The following is a 22,350-nucleotide window of genomic DNA, read 5'->3' on the forward strand; positions in this document are numbered from 1 at the left end:
AGCTTGACAATGACAGACAATTTTACTTGCCCTTGGCACTCCAAGTTTGGCATTGACACGTATGGGAAAATGGTGAGATGCAGGATTTTCTTTGGCACTAAACAAGCAAATCCAAAACACAAGAACAAGCAACCTATTTACAGCACGAGTCAAGATTTAGCTATTACTTACAATGGCATATCAGCAAAATCTTAGATTCGCATTATTTATTTGAGAATGCGATTTTATTATCGATCCCTTATTCTCCGTTTATTAAAGGAAGTCAGAAAGCAACGGTTCCGCAGTAATTCAGATACTGCTAACACAGACAGGTAATGTCTCCTGTAAAAACATAGTTCTAGCAGGACATAATCCTTCTTCTGAAACATGCCTGGATTATATATTGCAGTTTGAACTATTAGGAAGTGTACAAATATGTCTAAAAATCACATCTAATAAACACACACGGACTTTGTAAACCAGAATTTCCTCACTACTCAGCTACAGTTTAGGACCCAGCTTCTAATGCCACTAACAGAAATTTCACTGTTCAGTGAAACTGGAGCAACAGCAGGTGTTTCTTAGCAGAGAGAAGTATGAAAGGCTTACAGTGCTGATTGTATTACTTCAATAAGGCATACTACACTGATACACACAATGACATTTTGTGTTTATTGCATTTTATGTGTGCTAGAGGTGCCCATAAATTTATTTCCGCTTACAGCTGATGAAAAGTCTATTTGTGACAGTCACCTTTGATTTTCTTGAACTCTGAATCTGGCTAAAACTATTTATTGTGGAAGTTGCTTCAGTTACCAGTTAGGTAGCAGCAAGTTAGGGAAGTTTTGCAGCAATTATCCTTCTCCTCTGAACTACTCCTTCCCCCTTCCTCTGGCTGCATTTCTGTATGTAATAAAACTCACAATGAAATGCTTCAGATGTTGCAACAATCAAGATAATCTTTGCAACCTGAGTTCAAATAGTTTATAGCTATTATCAGAAACGAGTGAATGATGTATTGCCCTCCTGCTAGTATGTTGACATTCCTCAGTTATTTAACATCTGTCACAGGCATTTTCATGCTGGTAACAAACGCAGAGCAACTGATATTGCAGAGCACATACAGGGTGTTCACATTCTCTCACAGTACAGAAGACTTCTTTGTGTTTCTGCCCAGTGGGCTAATAACAAATTTAATTAAGATCTACATAGAACAGTTACTGAAGGAAAACAGCCCATCAGGCATAGTTCAGGGTCTGCAATGAGTACAAAGGTTAGATTGCAGAAAGCAGCATTTAATATTAGAAAAAACCAGCCCCTTACCTTTCAGCAAGTGCTTGACTGGGTGTGCTTTTTACAGACAGCAGCTCTTCTTCAAGCCTCTTCCTTTCTGCTTCTAGCTGCTCTAGCTCATCTTGAGTACGTTTGCATGGTGTAATAAACTGGAGTTCCTTTAAAAGCTCTTCTTTTTCATTGACTAACATCAGTTTTTCCTTTTCCACATCCAGTGCCCCAGGCCAGGCTTCGCTATCTAGCTTAGAGAGTTCAATCTTCAAGTTAGCCATGCTAAAATAAAACACAGCAGATTTGTCTGAGCCCAGCACAGCACACAAATCCTCAGGAATAAGAGAAGTGATACAGTGTTTCAAAAGCTGGCAGGATATAACAACATTTTTTCCTCAAAACCATACATTTAGTTTTGCTCCACAAAAATGCAGGCTACACCAGAAAAGCAAGGCACTTCTATCCAGGCCAAGAGCAATATGCATATGCATTAAAAATGAGCTGCTCCTGTGTTCCAGTGCTGAGTTTGATTAGAAGTCACAATGTAAATAAAAGCTCTATTGAAAGCGATCTGTCTGGTAACATGGTAGTGGTACTTTGCTTTACTTATTGAGGAGTACGACGGAATTCTCCTCAGCTGTTGGAGGCTGCCTTGCTCCTTGCAAACAGCAACTACCATGGTGAAAGAATGCACACCACAGCAAGGTGCTCGCTTCAGCAGCATGCATGTATGCAAAGCTTAAAAGGCAAAAGCATTGCTTCTCCATGTGGTTAAAATAAAAGGCAATAGGACAGCAGCTACCTAAAGAGAAAGGGGATTATTCACTCAAAAGTTTGAGTTTGTGCAACTGCTGTTCCTATTGCAGATGTCAAATTACAGAGTTGAGACATCCAAGACTTGGTTAGCCATGCATGTTCTGTGAATATACACATACAATGGAATCAAAAACCTCCCTACATTATTATTGTACTATAGCTCAGTCCTGACCAAGACAGGTTATTTCCAGTGTTCAGCCTCCAGAATCATTCTGTCATGGGCTCAGCAGCACAGCTTAAGTGCAAGTCTTGTAATAAAGACTCCCTGTCCCCTAGAAAAGCCTAAAAATTCCCATTATACATGCCACATATCTAAAAAGATGGTAACTTCCAGTCGCTTCCAGCCTTAGCCACACCTGAACCAGCTGCATAGCTGAAGATATGGAAGCTCTGAACTATGTAACAGCTCCTAGCCTTCTGCACCTTTCTTGTAGGCTGGGAAAAGGCAGAGAAAGGAGAAGTCAAAACAGAAAGATATTCCCATACAATCTAGGTCAAGAGGAACTGATCTGTTACTTTTATCTGTAACTGCCATAGTTACAATACACCAGCTCAACAACTGATACAAGTCTGTGCAACTTCAATATTAGCAGGCACTACCTAAGGTAATGACCCATTTCATAAACACATACAGAGATAATTTGGTATGTATAATCTTTCTGCAGTTCTGACAGATCTCTGGGAAAATGTTTTTCTTCTTTCCAGTTTGTTTTCTGTGATTAAGAAAACTAATAATATCATGCTCATTTTGCATCTCCAGTTTTAATTTTACAGTACATTAAGGCATTTATTTATGGGCAAAGCTAAGAATAGTTAATGATGAATCTAACTATCCCATTGCTTATGCTAGAAGCTGAAGACAAACCACCCCCTTTCTTTTTCCATAGAAAATTTCTCATCTGCACCTCAGTGGAAAAAAAAAAAAAAAAAAAAAAAAAAATCAACAGCTTCAAAAATGAAAACAACTCATATCCCACCAAACCTTTGCAAGAAAAAGTTTTACTCAGGGTATTTTCACAGAAAAAACAATGTAAAATAAACAGAAATACTATTAGCAGCGCTACCATAACCAAACAGTGGAAAGATGAAATTAAGCATTTCAACTTATTTTGCAGCTCTTACATATATCACTTATATTCAACAGTCCTTTAGAAGAGCAGTAGTCAGAGGGAAAAAAACTGAGTAATTTCAGATGGATAATGAAATGTTAAGACTTTCATCTCCAGGTCACTGGTTCTAGCTAATCTTGTTCTGAAAGTAGCTGCTACTGACAGCTGTTAGATGGCTTGTGGGATGGGATGGTGGTCTCCAAACAGTTCCTTTGCTCCTGTGCTATAGACAACTCTCTGCTACCATAACTGACACTCTTTTCAGCTGCCTCACAGGCAAAAGACTGGATGGACAAGAAAACTGCACTGGTCTCACTCTTGAGGAAGTCCTTGCTGAACAGGTCAACAAGGAATATTACCCAAATACTCATCACATCAGGACAGGATTGTCAGCGCGCTATATTAGATCCTTTTGAGTAACAATTGCAAATGAACTTAGTATAGTTAACATCACCATTCCACCTCTTCAAGACATTTTGCTGGCTAAGCAATATAACACATGCAACATACGAAATTATCTTATAATTTTCAAGTAGAGAAGTTCACTTACACAATCCTCTCAATTATTTTAACACAAAACAACTAAGTATTTTCATATTTAATATTTCAGAAAAGAATTATAGTGATGATTACAATGGCCACAGTACTTCAGGGGGATGTAATTAGATACTGAACTTTATGTGCAAATTGGTATGTATCTTCATTAGTCCAGGATATGTACAATTTATTAGGTTCACCTAGTAGTCACTGATAAAACCAGTATGTGCAAACACTTTAAAGACTTTAACACTGTCTTCAAGACATACAATTGTCTTATTTAAAGCTGAAAAGAATATTCATTACTAGGCAGTTTTCAGACAAAACTGAATAAAGATACCATTTTAAAGGAGAGAATTTAACCTTGAAACACACTAATGTTACATAGAACAAATACTTAGTTATGTGAAGGTAAATGCATGAGCTACTGAAATTTTGACCCACATTCTTGGATGACTAATCTGTGAGACAGTGAGATCTTGTGCTGCAGTACTACATACCCTGAACTGGTTTTCTTTTCTCTTTCTCTTTTTATTTTTCAGGTAGAAGCAGTAAACTGACTTACTGCCAGGAGTTTTTTGGTCGAAAAAGTGAGATAAAACACAGTGCTGGGACTTCTGTTTTGACTGTGTCTTGATACCAAGGATGATCTGGATTTGAATCAATCACGCCTGAGAAAAAATGCCATCTATCTACATCACTATCTGACAATTAATGTTATGTACATAATGATTCTGAGCCAAAATCATACATGTTCAATACTGAATAAACACAATAGCCTTAGCGCTATTACATAATCAATGTGTTCATCAAAGAAAGTTTTATGCTCCCTAATAAGGATATAAAGAATGACTGTTGTTACCAGCAAGGATGGTAGCTGCTACTCGGTATGAGGAGGGTATATATTTGAAGTTAGGCAAAAAAACCCCCACTTGGTTGTGCAGCCTCCTGCCTTTAAAACATAAAAACTATCTATGCCTTTACTTGGTACTTATAAGCTGCAAATTTATTTTCTCAGTTTTCTACTTGACCATGCAGATTAAACGACATTTTAAGCACAGTTTTCATCTGGAGAAAGAGTGCTATTTTTTATTTTATTGCCTTCTTTAGTTCTTTAGAGTGAAAAAATAACTTTGAGTACGGCTTAAGGTTTTAGATTTCTATTCCCCTTAAATTAGAAAGCACCTCCATAACAAAAAAAGTAAGGTTTCTGAATAGCTGACACCTAATTTTGTGAAAAGTATTAGAAAGTAATACAGCATTAATTAATACATTATTAATAGAAAGATATTCCACACACACTTTTTTTTTTTAATAGTAAATCTTCTCCCAGTATTATGCAGCACTTCTGGGTGCACCAGAAGACATGTCATTCTGGCCCTGAATGTTCTGCTTTCTGATGCCCATTCTTCAGTGCTGTGGCAATTCATCAAAATGGCACTGCTTTCATGAGCAACCCCTGCAGAACTTTATTTGAAAGGCATTCCACATTCATCAGTGGAGCAGTTCCTGATTTCTTTTCTCCTCAGGTTAAACCCGTTAAAAAAAACAAACTCCATAGTGATAACAAGTATTTAAATTATGCAAAGTCCTAAGGAAAAAAGATATAATTAATCCCACTCAATCTGCACTGGAAGTCTGAAGCAACTCTAAAACTGAAGAGCCTTCAGTAGCATAGTAAACTGAAAGGATGATCCCAAAGCAGCATAAAATGGTCATAAATAACCTGGTGACTCCTTTCAGTGGAAAGCTACCTTGCTCTATTCCCTTAATCCTAGAACTGCTATTAATTTGTCACTGTCTTTATTTTCTTTCTTAACACATTCAACTTAGCATTAAACGTAGACCTACTTTTCAAAAGCACCGACTGCTCCCGAAAGTCTGCTTGCATTCTGAAGCGAAAGAAGCACTTTGCAGTGATGCCCACTTGCCTCAGGAGAGCAGCCCACTAGATGTCACTGCGAGCACAATGTTAGTGCTGCAAAGATCAACAGCTTCAAGGCTGTATCTTAACAAAGCAGCTAACCCTATTACCTTCTTTTTGCCTCTTCATATTGAAGACTTAGTCTGACCTTCTCTGCTAAATTTGATCTACTTCTTGCTCCAACCTGTTGAAAAAAGAAATAACCTTCTTAATGTGTAAAGCTGTTAAACGAATCAACAAAACCTATGCACAAGCTAGAAAAATTATGACTTAAAAGACTAAAACCACACCCACCTGCAGCCACACACTTGCTGTTAAATGCCTAGTTAGGAATCTACTCAGATGTATAAAATGGTGCTGTTTTCTTCTGATGCAGTTCGTCTATTTTTAACTCTGTACTACCAATTGTCCATATTTCATCTGGGTAAAGCAAGAGCATTTTCCAACAAGTCTCACAGTGCTCGCACCCAAGATTTTGATCTCCTACTTTGAACTCCGCTGAGATCACAATTTAGAACTCAGTGCATTTCAAAGATTTCAATAAATTTGCTACAAAACATAGCTTAGCTCTTTGTTTGGAAAACCTTGTACAGTCTTTTCCTAATAACCTTAGCTCACAGAACTTCAAAGAAGGTACAAAAATCAAGCACAGATTTCTGTGTATGTAAAATATAGTCAATGAAACAGAGAAGGTTTTAATGAATTACTGAACAAGTACTTCCACTGACTGTTTTTAAGCTGCATGAAATGAAATTGCATATTTAAATTCTGAGATCTTGTTTCTGAAAATTAAAAACATCTTCACGTTGAATTAAGCCTGTAAGGTGAAACATATCCTATAGACAAATCAAAAAATTCTATCTGCTTATGCTGATCTTCACTGTACCGCAACTATTTGATTAAATCAGATTGTCATAAATGCTTCATGCCAAACATGTAAGTTCATCTTAATTTAAAATGTAAAGGGGAATATCAAATAACTGATTCTAATTAATTCTCTCAAACGTGTGTATATATATATACACCTATCAGCAACAGTAAACAACCATTTGATTCCAATTCCATTAACTGCAGCATTTTGATTCAATTTCTCTTTACATTTGACAAAATGGAAAAAAGCTCACCTCACCAGAAATGTCAGTCTGAGACCCTGTATCCAGAGTTTGTCTGGGAAAACACAGCTGGGAGTTTACACAGCTGGAACTCAAGTCTGGTTCTGATGTCCTAATGGTCTGGTCCAGATTGAATTTCTCTCTCAGCTTTGCAAGACTCTGTCCAGGAAACAGAGGAGGAGGTGGTGTTAAAGTTCCTTTGCACTTTACTGTGTTTAAACCACAGTGTACCTCCAAAAGATGCTTACATAAAAGACTACAATACCAAAATTCTGGGTTTACTTAATATTAAGCAAACTATCCTTTGAATCAAGCAATTGGTAGGTGGCGCTAAGGGTGACCAACACCTGTGACAATGTAAAGACTACTCATGTAGTTCTGTGTGTCTCAGTTTTTATTGTCTGACTGACATAGAGTGTTTTTTTGAACTAGGAATGTCACAGACTTCACCCTGAAAATTCATTTTAATACTAGTATGGCTAAAAGAATTTCGAGAATCCAATAAGAAGTATAAATTGCAAAGTATTTATCTTCAGGAAAGGAAGTCATGTTAAACCAAATCCACACAAAACTTACTTCAACCGTTCAAAATACCTTCATTAAATTTTGTTTTTCTCTCTCCCCTGAGCTTATAGCCTTTCTAATGGACTTCAGTTCACTCAGGATGGCTTTGGCCTCACACAGTTCATACCCACTCTGGCCTCCAGACATTTTTTGGTCAATTCTGTGGAAAGAGAGAATATTAATACCAGATACAGAAAGTAATACTAACATCTCTGCAGTTCTGCTTCAGGCAGAAGCATAGTTATAGAACAGAAGGGAAGGAGATAAGAGACACCATTTCCTGTAACAGACACGCAAAGAGGAAAAAGGACATTGAAGTCTCCACTAAAACACTTACTACTTAATCCTTGGCAAAAATGTCAAGCTATCTAACATAGACACAATGCCCAGTGCATGGCTTTTGCTGACATCAGATATTCAATGGAAAAATACCTCTGTTGGCTTTAAAACCACCTCAGCTAAAATACTGGGGCCTTATCACAGGCATAGACTCCACAAGCAATTCTAGTTGATCCAGTCACAAAGACATAAGGGGCACAGAGCACTGAAGACTCGTACACATGCTACCAGGAGCACAACATTATTGCTGACAATGCTGTCAAAATGCCCATCCCCATCATAACTCTTTGCAGAACAGAAACAGCTTTTGGGTACACTTTTCATACTATTAACTGTTTGTGATCCTTACAGAAGCAGAATTTTTTTAAGTAGCAGTATTCCTCTATCCAGACCCACACCATGACAGGGTAGACGGGCAAGCTTCTTGGCACTAATCAGCCTTGCAGAGCAGAAATGTAACCAGCACCATTCTTGTCTCAGCTTCCCTCTTGTTCACCCTAATCCTAGGCATTAACCGTCTGGAACAGCTGTTCTGCTCAGCCAGTCACACCAGGCTCTCTTGATTCACAAAATCTCTGGATAATTAACACCATATGTCATAGATCGGGCAATTCATTAAATTCCTGGACTATCAATGATTTTAAAAACTGTAACTTGAAAATAACCAAACAAAAAAAGCCCCTAAACTTCGAGAGAAAAAGATATTTCATTTTAGTATTTCCATATTTATTTCAAGAACTACAGTTTGTAAACACATTTCTCTGATCTCTAGTTTAACTGAGTACTTCATAGCATCGCAGAAATGACTGCAGCTGTGCTTCACAAAATTAAAACCAACAGCCATCTTCACAAAAGTCACGTATTTAGTAGAGAATACATTCTTTTATAATGCAATTGGTTTTCTGTTTTTATCACCATCCATCATCTTTGGTGGAAGACATTAACCTTGTGAGCGAGGAATGAGCAAATATTTCAATGATCTGAAGTGAACTTGAGCATCCCCCGCAAGAATAGCAACTCACACAAAACACCTGTAACTGTATTCTATTTTTTTTCCAGTTTTGTGCAGAAAGATATAATGGTTCTCAAGCAGTCTTTAAGGCTGTGCGCATCTCTGTTTTCCTTTATTCGTATTTCAGTTTTTGTACAAACTAGAACTGCATTTGTCCAAGAAAATTACTTACGTGAGTCAGCACTCATTCCTATTCAAGGATATATTTGTTTCAGCTTGAAAGTTCCTCAAACTCTTTCATAGGTAGGCACTTATTGTCTGACAACACTCAATTTTTGGTAACTTATCAGGTTGCTAAGGTCAAATAGATACAGGATAGTCCAACAATTGGGATCACGAATGAATAGTTGGGTAATACACCACATGCTGCCTAGTAATATGATGTGCCACATTCAAATTGCAACTGCTTTATTCTGTATATAATTAAGATGGACAAGAAGGATCTCTGACATATAAGATATTCCATCATCCTGTTTTAAATTAATGGGATTAGTACTGTTTGAAGGTGCCTGAATTTTAAAAACAAACACCCATTGTGTTTCTGTGGAATGCTGTTGACAGTTTCTGAAACATGCTTTGGATTCCTATCAAAATGGCTTGTGAGCAAGCTGCTTTAAAACAATACTTCATTGTTGAATTAATATAATAAAACCAGCATGATTGGCTAACCTTTAATCCTGGGACAGCAGCATGAGTTTTTATTACCTTAAGCTTTAGAATCAATGTGTCTTTCTTCTTCTAAATTTTGCTTCAAATGAAATCTGATTTATGGTTAAATAAATTCCATCCACTACCCTTTTCTCCCTGAGCACCTCGCTAGCTTTTATACATTTAAATAACAAACAAATCTTACATTTCTGCTTTAGTCAAATGAAGGAGGATAGAGACTTGACTGGCATCCTCCTGTGGTGCTGAGGGTTTTCAGGTTCCAACTGCTTTCAAACTTTTCATACCAGAAAACCATTTTTCATCCATTTTGGCAGGTCTCTAATTATGACTGACCATTTCCCAGACCAGAATTTTTTTCTCCCACTTAAAAAAAATTCCTACTGTATAGAACTGCTCTGTTAAAATACACAGGCAAGAGCCTACAAGATGTTCTGTTTAGAATTCGTCACTGAACTCCAATCACAGATGCTCTGTCACCCTTTGCAAACCACTGCTCTGCATTTTATTTACCTGTAAGACAGAAATGTAGTTAATGCACTTCCCTTCTCCCACCCTTTGTCCATCTTCCCTATATATACTGTAAGCTCTCCAGCACAGAGATTATCACTTATCTGACAGCACACTGCCATACACAGGAGATCCAGAGAAAGAGGGTCAATGAATCCAGACAATATTACTTTAATGCTGCAACATTGCTTCTGCTACTGGAACTCATGTACTAAGAGCTCACAGCTCAGCATTCTACTGTGCAAATGTATCCTTAATGTATGAGTACATACCACAATACAGAAAATAACTAGCATTAATAAATTTCTGTTCACATTAGTCAAGAAAACATGCTTGTTAGCAAGGTTTCTTCTGCAGCAAGTTCTCTGTGGTGACAGTTCCAGTAATGTTTAATACTTTAGGGCCCAGCTTTGTAAGGCAGGAGCAGCAGGGAGTGCTCAGACTGAAAAAAATTCATCCCTTAATAATTCAACTAGTTAAATACCCAGAATGCTCACCCGGTTCAGCATCAGCCCTTTGGACATCAGGCATCCCAGCAACTGGAACAAAGAAAGTCAGGTCTCTAATTCTCAAATTGTGACTCATTTCAAACCCTGCACAGGTGCACACCTTTTATACCTCTGAGAACAGCACCTTCCTCTCTCCCTCTTTTGAGCTCAGAAGCTAGGAAGGATGAAAGAAAGACCTTTATTTCCTAACTATTTCCAAATTTTGTAAAAAAGCATTTTTAATGGGACATGCAAAGCAGCTGAATTGTTCCTCGGGACCCTTTCCCACTGCCTTTCTTCCTGCCTCTTCGCAACACAAGCTACCTCATGGGGAAAAAAAAAATAGGAGGGGGAACAGATTTCTCATGTTAACACTTGCACAATAGGTTTGCCATTTCTACAGATTGCCTGCTTCCTAACAACAACAACAAGAGTTATTAGATTCTCATTTTTCTCCAGTAATTGTCTTACATAAGATGGATTCAATTCCATGCCAAAAAGAAAAGAAACTGGTCGACTGAATTAAGTCAGTTTCAACTATTTTCTTTTACTCACTGTTGCAGTGTTTCAAAACCCTGTTCCTTGTACAGCAGCTCCTGCTTCATCTGAGAGAGTTCCCTCTTCAGCTTCTTAACCTTGTGTGTTAAATCAAAGCAAGAATTAGAAAATTCCTCTTGTTAAACAGCGTAACACATGGCTTTGAACAATTAATGTAGTCTCTACATCAGCTGAGAAAAAAAGAGAGAGTAAATTGCTCTACTGACACATATTAAAAATAAAAGGATCGGCTCTCTTCCTGATGTCTACGGGCAACATATTTTAGTATTAAAGGGATACAAGCAGATTAAATCACATTCCTTATTTGTATCAATACCACACTGTGTTATTAAACCTGAGAGAACTTTAACAAGTAATTTACTTCTCACTTGCTAAGCATGAATTCCAACTGTCCTACAGGGACGTGCCTGTTTATTTTTAGGCTGCTTATTTTTTCACCCTTTCGTTCCAGGAGCCTCTCACATCATTTGCACTGTAAAAGACTAAGTTTGGACTCTTCTTTTTTTTTTACCTTTCTCCTATGAACCATCCTTATTTATAGAGCTTCACAGACACCAGATCCCTAAATACATAGTTCACATTCATTTCATTCAAAGACAACAACCACTAAACATATCTGGATTGCAAATATATGCATCTACTTAGTAGAAATGTCTTTGGCAAAAGAATCCCTACTTTCCCTGAATTTGCATGCTCAATTGCTTTTTCACGTAGGTATTACTATTTCAGATGTTAGCAGATATGAGAACACCACCAAATATTTATGAATCGAGATTAAATAAAAAAAAAAATAAATCCTCCATTTAATATTTTATGTCATACTCCCCAAATGTACTAAACCAAAGTTTCTGGATCATCTATTAAGCAGTGTACTTTAGCACAAATTAAAATTAATCCTCAACATAGGCTTACAGAGACAGAAATGCCTTCTTGAAATGCAGACTCCCAAATTCCAGTATTTGTGCATCTATACCCAGCTCATTTGCACTCTACATACTAGCCAGATACTGTTAGGATTTTCACTTCCCAATAGTAGGGTGAAAAAAGGAAGAGCCTGCCGGAAGTCCCCTGCTACCACCTACCTCTGTGAAATTCTTGCTGATTTTCATATAGGTTCTTAGATACTCAACTCTTTTGAAAAATAGTTTTTATCAGAACAAAGAATTTTGACCACTTTAACTGAAATTAATTTCAAAACATGTCTCCAAGACTTTTCGTAACCAAATCCCCTTAGACTATTCATAAAATAAAAAATAAAATAATAATAATAAAAAAAAGATTCCCAACATGCCAGGTGACTAAAAGTACTGAGCATCAGCAGCTGCTGTAGCTTTCCAAGAGACTTAAAATGCTTTGTGTGTCTAAAACAACCAGTGATTTGTGGGGTCTTTGTATGGGTTTGTGAATTATAGGCATTCAAGTTTGTAGCTTCTGGCTAATGTTTTTTGTGACAGAAATAAAATGCTTTTAAACTCCATTTTCTCCAAAGCAGAATCTGTTCACCAGATGAAGGGTTAGGTTCAGGCTTTCAGAAACTATCATCACTAGTTGCTTTACTTGACAGAAAACTGTTTTTATTTTGACTATGCTGAACAGTTAGCATGATAAACAGAGAATGTCTCTAAGTACAGATCCAGAGCTCCGTAACGGTTTCTTCCCTGACTAGCACAAAACCCCCAAGAATAATCCCCTCAAGTGTTCTGTTCAAGGTTATAGAAAACGAACAGATATCACCTCTGTGTTCCAGCTAATGTGCAAAATATGAAAGAAGTCTCAACTTTTCTGAGAAACATAGAATGGTTACGGTTTTTCTTTAAAATCAGAAATGTGAATTTATAGTAATAGCAGAAAGCATACTTGATTTCAACTTAGAGGATTGGATCTCTCAGAAACCCTTACAGAAACCCTGAAGATCATCTTCTGAGTGTCCTCTGCTGTGATTCATCATCATTTCATTATCAAGAAATGTGAGTTAGGCACATTATCCTAGAAGGACGTGACCTACATCGTAATATAGACTTTGTGTTTACTGCATCATACTTGCATCAAACTACTCTTGTGCTCCTTGTCTTCTCCTCCAGATCTTTCATATAATTCCTGCTTTTTCACAACTCTTCACTTGTTGTATCCTTCACCCCCTTCCTACTGCCTCTGCACGTCATCTTAAGTCACCTAACAGGCCTCTCATTTCCTGCTTCTAACTGCATCTTCAAGCAGGCTCCTGCGCTAACCCTCTTTCTATTCCCAGCGCTCGAGTAGTAATGGAACAACAACCATCCCTCCCTTGTTATTTTATAAAGGTGCATCCCCTGCTTGCTGCATATACATAAAACATACTGTGATCACATACACTTCGTGTTGAATTATCTTACCGATTACTAATTAAGATCCCAAATGGTCCCACCCAAAGTCCACTGCAGGATCAGATCTTTCAGTTTTAATCTTATGAGAAAAGTCTTTCTTCTCCTGCTTATTTTGCTTAACAGCTGTCTGATTTCTGTCATGTTTTCTCCACAACCTATTGCACAATAGGCATTTCATGTATCCAAAAGACTCCACATGCATATATTAAGCACAGCTAACAAGAAAAAGGCCAAAGGCCAATTCGGAACTTCCTTGAATGCTGAGTTTCCCCCCTCTAGCCACCATTAACCTGATGATACCAGTAAGCCTCAGCCAGCGTGAGGGAGAGGAACAGATTTAGTACATCTGACTTAATAATTCACTAAACAATGTGTGAATTCTAACTAGCTGGCTAGCAGCTTACTGATGACTAACTTTGCTTCCCATTAAGTCCACGCATGCATATACTGTAAGATGCCAAAAGGTGGCATATTAGCAAGCATCCTCAAACATTCAAACAAAGATAAACTATTGTAATAGTCATACCTCTCTTGCCATCTTCCATGAAAACCACTTTCCAGCCCTAGCATCACAGGGCTCCACTTTTTCTTATCTCAATGACTTTCATATCCAGTGGCTTTGGATGACAACACACTTTATGCTGATACAGATATTCTTGGACTGCACCCTCCTACACTCTGCAGACAAGATTCAGGTCACCTATTTTAGCCACATATGCAACTTGGACTTTGCAATGCCAATAAATTGGGCGTTGGGAACCAGCAGGATATTAGGCTCCTTGACTATAAGAAATAAAGAAGAGAGGAAAGAACCTCCAAAAAATGAATTACTTTGATTAACAAATCTGCCTCTCTCCTCAGTGAACAAATTGTAACTCCGCAGCCAAGAAGCGATTCAGTGTCTCTGCGTCTTGAGCTGGGAGGCTAAACAATGGGAAAAACTGCACACAGAACCATGTCTTGATTTTCCCTTCTTTGACTTGTAGGTGACAATATTTAAATTTTGTCCTGTGTTTTGTTCTTCAACACTGTTAAATTTCCCAAATATACTAGTGGTCCCCTTGCCAAAGGGAACATCTGTTACTGCTCCACTCATTTTAGAAAGAAGCTCTCACTTTGTCTTTTCATTCTTATTCCTGACAGGGTTCTAACTGCTGTTGATTCTCCCTACTAAAATTACAATTTTTTCCTCCTACCTCCTCCTCCAATGCTGGAATAAGTTCTCTCACTAACCATTTCCCTTGTCCTTAAAGGATAAGGGACCACAAGTTGATATTGGTAAGGATGAACAGGTGTAAAAGCAGTCAGGAGGGCAATATACAGATGCCAGTTTTACAGTGTGTTCCACCCCTGATTTATACTGGGTTTTAAAATGTTAATGAGCTATTCCACAATTCATTTTAAACATTAATTGTTTGGATTCCTAATCATAACTCTTACTCCAGGTGAAGGAGGATGTTACTCTCGGAGGCTTCTATGAGTGCTGCTCTCTGCAGAAACCAGGAGGGGGCAATGGAAGAGCTGAGTAACTGCTGTCGCTTGTGCTCCTGAGAGTCTATTCCAGCCCTCATCGAAAGACTATGCTGTGAGACGCTGTCTTTTTCACCTGTATGGTTTGATCTAATTTTTTCATTACTAACTACAGAAAGTCTAGGCTATCCATAGAGCATTACATGCCACAGTTTAAATAAATTAACTCCTTATATAGATTTTAAATGTCTTCCACACCATTTCCTCCTTATTCAAAATAAATTCACCAGAGACTAACCTGTGAATGAAAGTTCTTTACACTGTAGTGACCAAACTGAACACAGTCGACGCAAATAACGGATTTTTGTTCATTAGCAATTTCAAAATGCAAACACAAACTTTCATTTTTGATCTGAATTGTTCCATTTTGACACAAGAGAGCAAAGTTTCACACTATTATCAAAAAGTGCTTTTTAAACCAACAGAAATTTTTGAGGCAGTTCATGTAGCTAATGGTGTATTTCTCACAGAAAAGACTGTGTAAAAACAGTCATGTAGCTGCAGCTCACTTTGGCCTAGTACTTTTCTATTTTCACCCACAGATTTTTACTCTTCCTTTCAAAAACAAAAGCATACAAGTGAAAATAGTTATCAGATTTATTTAAACCCACATCTAATTAGAATATCTGTCAGAGTTTCCCCCAAATGTGTTATCTGAAAGTAACAGACAGCTTTAAAAGTTAATTAAAAACCTCAGAATGGTATTTAATGAGAATACTAAGAGGTTTCAGTACAAGGGTATAAGATACAGCTGCAAGTTCAAGCTTTGCTTGTTCTATACTCATAAACTTTGCACACAGAATACAAATGAATATGAATTAAGTACTCTCACCCTTAATCTTGTAGTGGAGATTTCAGCCTTCAGAATGTCAGGATCATACTTTGTGCTTGATGAGGAGCTTGAGAACACTTTTTTAAAAGACAAAAGAGGACAAATATTTAAGTACTTTTGAATCATTAATTAGTTTCTTTCTTGAGGAATCCACATTGATCTAAAAAGTACAGTAAAACATGTAATACTTAAAAAACTCCAAAACCCAACCAAAATATATCCTTTTATAGAGTAGTCAGCATTGCAGGATGGCAATAATTAATAAATAATCAAAATTTCCCCCCTTTCTCTCCTACCACTATTTAGTATCTCTCCTCTTTTGCTTATCCCAGGATCCTGAAGTAGTACTTTATTCTCCCTGGCTTTCTATCCCTTGCTTTCTGTTCCCATTCTTCCAGCTGAGCCATCTTGTGATCACCTCTTCCTGGAAGATGTAATTTCTAAGGAGATTTCTGGAAAGCAGAAGATTTATTCAGAAGCCTCAGAGGTCTGCCACTCAGTTCTTTTGCAGCTGCACATGTTACTTTTATCACACTATGAACTTCTAAGAGAGATGTTTGACCATTAACCTCAGGCAGCGATTACTGCAATGCCAATTCCTTGACCACCATTATAATGTGTATCTCTACTTCATCCCTGATCACAGCACACAGGCTACAAAATTGTTATATGCTGCTCTTACAAAGCCCCAACAAACTCCCTTCTTGGTCTACTGCAGACACCTTTCACACAGTAGGGCCATTTCAGTATGCAGCTGTGAAGGCAAGAGGTCCTACTGACTTTGAACCTAGATTTGGCAGAATTTTGTTCTGACAAACTGCATGACAAAATAGATTTCAGAGCCAACTGCTCTAAAGCACTGCTCAAAGCAGTTCAATCGTACCACAGAGAAGAGGGTTCTCTCCAGAAGAATACCTTTATATTAAATAATAATACAAAAAGTAGGGATGCTATCTCTAAAAAAGTCAGAGTACAAGGTGTTCACAGCAAACCTTGAAAATTCATCCTGAAGAGAAACAGGATCCCCTGCAAAGCACAGATCAAAGAAGCTACATTGTATTCTCTACTGTACTTACAGCTTGTACGAGAGCTTGATTTTTCTTTGTAGGCACCATTCAACCGTACATACTCATCCAGTGCAAGTGCTAGTCTCTGTTCTTTCACCTGGTACAGTTCTTTCTGAGTGCTGAGAGCATCCTGGGCTATCATAAGATAATCTTTTAACATTCTCTCTTGTTCTTGCCTCCATTGTTTCCTGGGATCTTCTATTTGTGTTGTTTCTTTATAGAAGAAAAAGAAAGGATTTAAAGAGACCTCTGCTAAAATCCATTGACAACTAGACTGCTTCTTTGTCTGTAATCCACAGCTATAGAAATCTAAACCATAGTTTGCCTTTGGTTACTAAGCAAATGCTCAATTTTATTTAAGTTTTTCTTTGCCACAATAGTGTGTGTAAGAAACACTATTTAAGGGATCAACAGGTAAATGCTTATGTAGATGATTTCCACACCTTCAACGAATGAATAACATCCTAAGCCTCAAGAATAAGATTATTTTTTTTGCAGCAGGGTATTTGAAAATAATTGGATCAATAAAGTCTTTCAATGACATCTTAAAATTGAATGCATTTCTGAACAAAAATGAAAACTAAGCTGAGCTATCACATTTTTTTACACCCCCCACCTCCCCACTTCATTAATTTTTACAGTCGTAAGTTATTCATGTTTTATAGTGGTTATCTCTCTCCTTTCCCTCTAAAAAAACACTTCTATCTTTTTGCCTGTAACTGAACTAACAGATCATTAACTCTCCAGATCATCTCACCTAACTCTATCCTTGTCCCTGCTAGGCATCTGATCCCAGATACAACTTTCTTTTTTATGGTCAATAAACAGAGAGGGCCACCCTCAGAGGGCACTTCAATCCATCAAAGACAGCTGCCCAAGATACATGGGACTGAACTGACTTTGAAGTGTCCACTTCTTCCCACCAACTACCCAGGTATAAATGAGTAGGCTGGAACAGGCCCTTAATTCATGAAGGGCTTCAGGTCAACCATTTTAACTGCAGCAGCCACACAAAAGACAGACTTGCATAGATGCATAGACAAGAGGATCAGACCTAATGTACTAGCATATATTAAGAAAGTATGTGATGAGATCAATCTAAATGCAGGTTTTTAAGATTTATGGGGGTTTTTTCAAATGTAAACAATGCAAAGAGTTACAACTGAACGCTCAATCTTATCATTAATATATTCTGACTTCAGCACTTTTTGAAGCTGTACAATGAATATTCTTCCTCTAAAGCTGTACTAAGTATAAACACATTCTGATAAGGCATAGCCATGAAAAGAATGAAAGCTAAATGCAAATATGCACCACACTGCATTTTTTTTATAAGTTACCACTATAAATCCTCAGAGATCCACAGAGATAAAAAGCAACATTTAATGCCAAAGTATTTAAATGCATAGTATTTACTTTGGAATTTTTCTGCAAAAAGGAGGAGGGAAGTTTATTCTCTGGTTAGATTTCTGCCACTTTAGTTCTCTGAATTGTTCTACTGTGAGAACCTATGCAGGGGGGAAAACAGGAACATGGGCTGAAGATTGCGGAAAAAGAAGAAGGGCAGTAGAACCAATCTGAGTGCTGTGAACTGTAGCTGAAGTGCACTGCTGGGGAGAAGGCACTCTTTAAGCTCCATATATGAAAACAGATTTTGTAACAGCAAAAGCTGATAAGAACACGTTCTGGTTAATAACAATCTCCTATACTGACTGACTACCAGTTTTTCAAAGCCTTTTTTGGTGTTAATATCACATAAACTGAAAGACATAAATAAAAAGAAGCATCCCATAAAAGCAACCCTGTAGAATCCTAAACTGACAGTGTCTATTGCACTAGCAATGCTTTTAAAAACAAACACACACACATACACCCTCCTCCACCACTTACAAACATGTCAAGCTTTTGTATTTTTACTCGGGGAAAGGTATTTCTTAGACGTGCACAATGGATGCATAGAGAGTATAAATCACATAAATCCAAGTGTGGTGCATAACAGATTAAAGCAGAGAGGCTTTACACACAGTTGGCTTTCCAATAACCCCAATAGGAACACTCTCTCAAAAAAAACTAACTACAGCTATGGACACACATACCTATCTCCGTGCTTATAGCCACCTGCTCTTTTCCACAAAGGTATCGGTCACACAAAGAAGCAAATCAATACCTTTTCCCTCCCAAATGGTCAACACATGTCCCTACCTGTGCCCACTTATTGCTGTTGCGCTTTAACACACCTCCACATTCACAGTTATTTACTCTTCAAATGAGAAGAGCTCTCGTTTTTTTGTGAAGCAGGATGAAGACCATGAAGCGGGATTCTCATGGGTCAACGATCAAATAGGATAAATGCAGTTATGTTGGGTTTTTAGAAGAATGTAATGATGCGATTGTGTTTTAAGAGTGCAACCAGCAGCCACCAAATAATCTTACAAGATTGGAAGGTCTCATCTTCGAGCACGTTGTAGGTAATTGCCTTGTAGGTTTTAAGTGAGGATTGCTCAACATGCAGCCCAAAGACCAAATGTAGCCTGCAGAGTTCTAAAACGTGGCCTACAGATGCCCTGTCCTTGTGACTGCAAGAGAAGGACAAAGCTGATCAACAGCAGATTATTCTGTATTGCTGACAAATAAAATCATTTTCTTTTTGCCTCTCCAAGCTGCATGTGCAAAACAATAGTATGATTATATGAGCTAACATCCTTTATACTGATAGTCATAAACAAGTTAAAGGTGACCCTGCATTTTAAAACTGCATACTGTAACTTCAGCATACTAAGGTTTGGGTATGTGCCTGTGTAGGTAACATTGACTGGTCAAATTATTCTCAGCCATTTCTGTCTGCAAGTATTTCATTTCAGTTGGGAAAACACATAATCCTGGAATAAGCAAAAGAGTAATGGAATGACTATCCCAGAATTGTCACTCAACTTCTACCAAGCAGAAAAGGCTCTGAAGTATTTTTTACTCTATGTCTTCTTAAATGTTATGAAGCGGAAAATCCCCAAAAAGCATATCACTTGTTTGGCAAGTTGTTCATAGATAGATAGAGATATATATATATGTATAAATGTGTGCCTGTGTAGCGGCACCATATGCTTGTTCATCTATACTTTTCAGTTATCTCAATTTTAATCAGGTTTACTCCACAGAGGGGAAAAAAAAAAAAAAAAAAAAGGCAAAGACAGACTGGATAATATTTCTGGTACTGTGGTGCTGCATTTTGAAAAGTATGTTCATTTGAGCACATGTACCTTCCAAGAGCCAATAATTTTTTTTAAAAAGCAGAGTTCTTTCAAAACCAAATATTTATTCTTCTCAAAGTAAAGCCTCACAGAGATAAGGATTTTTTTTCCTTGGACGAGAATGTTTCAAGCACCTGCCATTAAGGTCAAACCTCTATACACAAGAATATTATTGCAACAGTTACATGCATGTCATTGAGGGAACAGTTTGCTGAACATTTCAAAATGAGACGTGAAACCCTTCATGCTTAAATGAAAGAGTGAAATTTAAACCAAAAATACATCCAAACATTTTCCTACCCTTATTATTCAACAGCTAATTTAAAATAAACTTGGGAGATCTCATTCCTTTTTTAGGACATGTTTCCACTGGTGACTGCAACAAGATGCCTTACAACCTTGTCTGCAGCACATATGAATGATGCAAAAACCAGATTGCTAGCTGGTCAGGTGAGAAGTAAGCACTGGTTATGAACACTAGACAGAGCTGTAGAGCTGTATCTGTTCTAAAAAATACTAACTGGACTTCAATTATCAGTAGTGGAGAATGAACAACCATTCCCCTGGGCACAACCTCTACAACACTTTCTGCATCACCAGGTAGTTAAGTTCAAGAGTTCAGCTGGTTCTTGTAGAGAAAATGAAGATGATGTACTGGCCATTGTTTTCTGTGACATCAACCAGGATATTAACCGAAGGCACCTCCTTAAAATGAATTTTTAAACAGCAGGAGTTGTACACCAGGCTTTATCAAGAGCACTGCTTCGATTTAAAAATAATCTTTATATATCAACTTCCTCTGTCCAATCACAATGCAAAATAATCATCCATAGTAACAGAATGAGGAGGGTGGTGGTGTACCTAATATTCAGGTTACACATTCCTAATGTGACTTGGTTTTAGCATCATTTGGCAAAGCCACTTGCAAATCAGAATTACTCAGTTCTATTAAGAGATCTTGATTTAAAATGAATTAGTTTAACTTTAAACAAATTACTGCAAGCGCGTAGTTAATAGATTTATAAAAAATTATAAACAAGCCATTTATTTACCCCTATTTTAAAAGATCTGAGTGACTACCCACACTGCAGGGAAATTCTGTGAGACAAAAAACACTTGTAGTCTCGCCCAGCGGAACCGCCCAAGCAGCAGGATGGCACGCTCCACCCAAGGACGTTCCTGTGCACTGAAATGTTCACAGCCATGTAATGTAGAAGAGGAAGCTGTGCTAGCTTTAATCATACTGCTATTCATGAAATGCACTCTTCCTGGCTCACCGCCAGCCAGGTTTGATGCACTTCAACTCAGCAAAAATGCTGGTCCAAACAATGATTCAAAACTTAAATGCCAGGGCTGACTTTATGCTTTTGAAAGTTTTGTTTGTTCCTTTGGCTAGAACTTGCTTTTAGGGCAGCAATGTTATGCATGCTCTGTGTAATTATACATAAGATATATATTATACATAGCATACAGGCAATAGTCAGGCATGCCGTTTTTTTTTTTTAAATGAGTTATTTTCACATGTTATGTCCCTGTCTGCTATCGAGAAGCTGTGCCAAATTTTTACAGTCTACTTGAACAGAAGGAAACTATTACCTTATCAGCAGTAGATCGTATTTCCCTAAAATACATGAAATTAAAATCCCACTAGAAAATCCCACAGGGAAGGGAACGGCTCCCTGACGCCCTACTGCTAGACATGAGAGAATTGACATTTTACTACGGGATTAACAATATGTGGAACCAATAGTTTTCCAACATCTCCCCTTGCCAAACATAATAATAGCATTGATTGGCTCTAGAACGACCACATGTAAGCTGTCTTCAGTTGGACAAGCTGCATTTAGGCAACACAGAGAACAAGCATTCTCAAGGGGCCCCACTAGAAAAAAAAGCTGGAGAAGTTACATTGCTACTTGAAAAGGACACATACATAGCAAGAGGAGACAAAATCGTGACATTATACTTTTCATCCTGAAGAGAGAATTCTCATCTGTTTAAACACATGCCCATATTATTTCAGTTTGTAAATGTGGCAGCATCACCATCTTGGAATAGAGGCTATTCCCAGGGAAATTAGTTGACCTGGCTGGAAACAAGGACCAGAGACCTAAGACCTGGAGGGAAAAGAGCAGGGGGAGTTGTGTGCCACAGCTGGAGCTGTGTCATAGCTGCAATAGCCCTCCTTTTTGGCAGTGACAATTTCCACCATGTCACCTCAACCCACACACCCCAGTGTTACACATTGACATACTCTCTTCTGCAGTCTCTGGTGCTCACTCAACCTATCACAAAGCCTGTTTGATGTACTAAACCCACAGAAACACTCGCTGAATCCAAAAGAATATGAAAGCAGATACATCACCTTCTAGCGGGTTAGGTCAGTTGTGCCATGTTACCAAAGGTCCAATGAGC

General features: G+C 37.8%; 1 protein-coding gene across 2 annotated transcripts in view; it reads right to left on the reverse strand.

The window, feature by feature from the left end:
• WWC2 (WW and C2 domain containing 2) overlaps positions 1 to 22,350 on the reverse strand; it is a 102,021-nt gene that overhangs the window by 35,242 nt on the left and 44,429 nt on the right. Inside the window, exons 3-9 of one of the 2 annotated variants that reach the window (XM_030493126.1) lie at positions 16,700 to 16,903; positions 15,624 to 15,700; positions 10,896 to 10,975; positions 7,356 to 7,485; positions 6,774 to 6,920; positions 5,760 to 5,833; positions 1,303 to 1,545 (exon numbers count right to left, since the gene is read on the reverse strand). In XM_030493126.1, coding sequence (XP_030348986.1) covers positions 1,303 to 1,545; positions 5,760 to 5,833; positions 6,774 to 6,920; positions 7,356 to 7,485; positions 10,896 to 10,975; positions 15,624 to 15,700; positions 16,700 to 16,903 — 955 coding nt within the window. Of the gene's footprint in view, positions 1 to 1,302; positions 1,546 to 5,759; positions 5,834 to 6,773; positions 6,921 to 7,355; positions 7,486 to 10,349; positions 10,392 to 10,895; positions 10,976 to 15,623; positions 15,701 to 16,699; positions 16,904 to 22,350 lie in introns of those variants that run through there. The other variant, XM_030493127.1, reaches the window with a different exon arrangement.

Source organism: Strigops habroptila, chromosome 7 (genome assembly GCF_004027225.2).
Source record: "Strigops habroptila isolate Jane chromosome 7, bStrHab1.2.pri, whole genome shotgun sequence".
NCBI lineage: Eukaryota > Metazoa > Chordata > Aves > Psittaciformes > Psittacidae > Strigops > Strigops habroptila.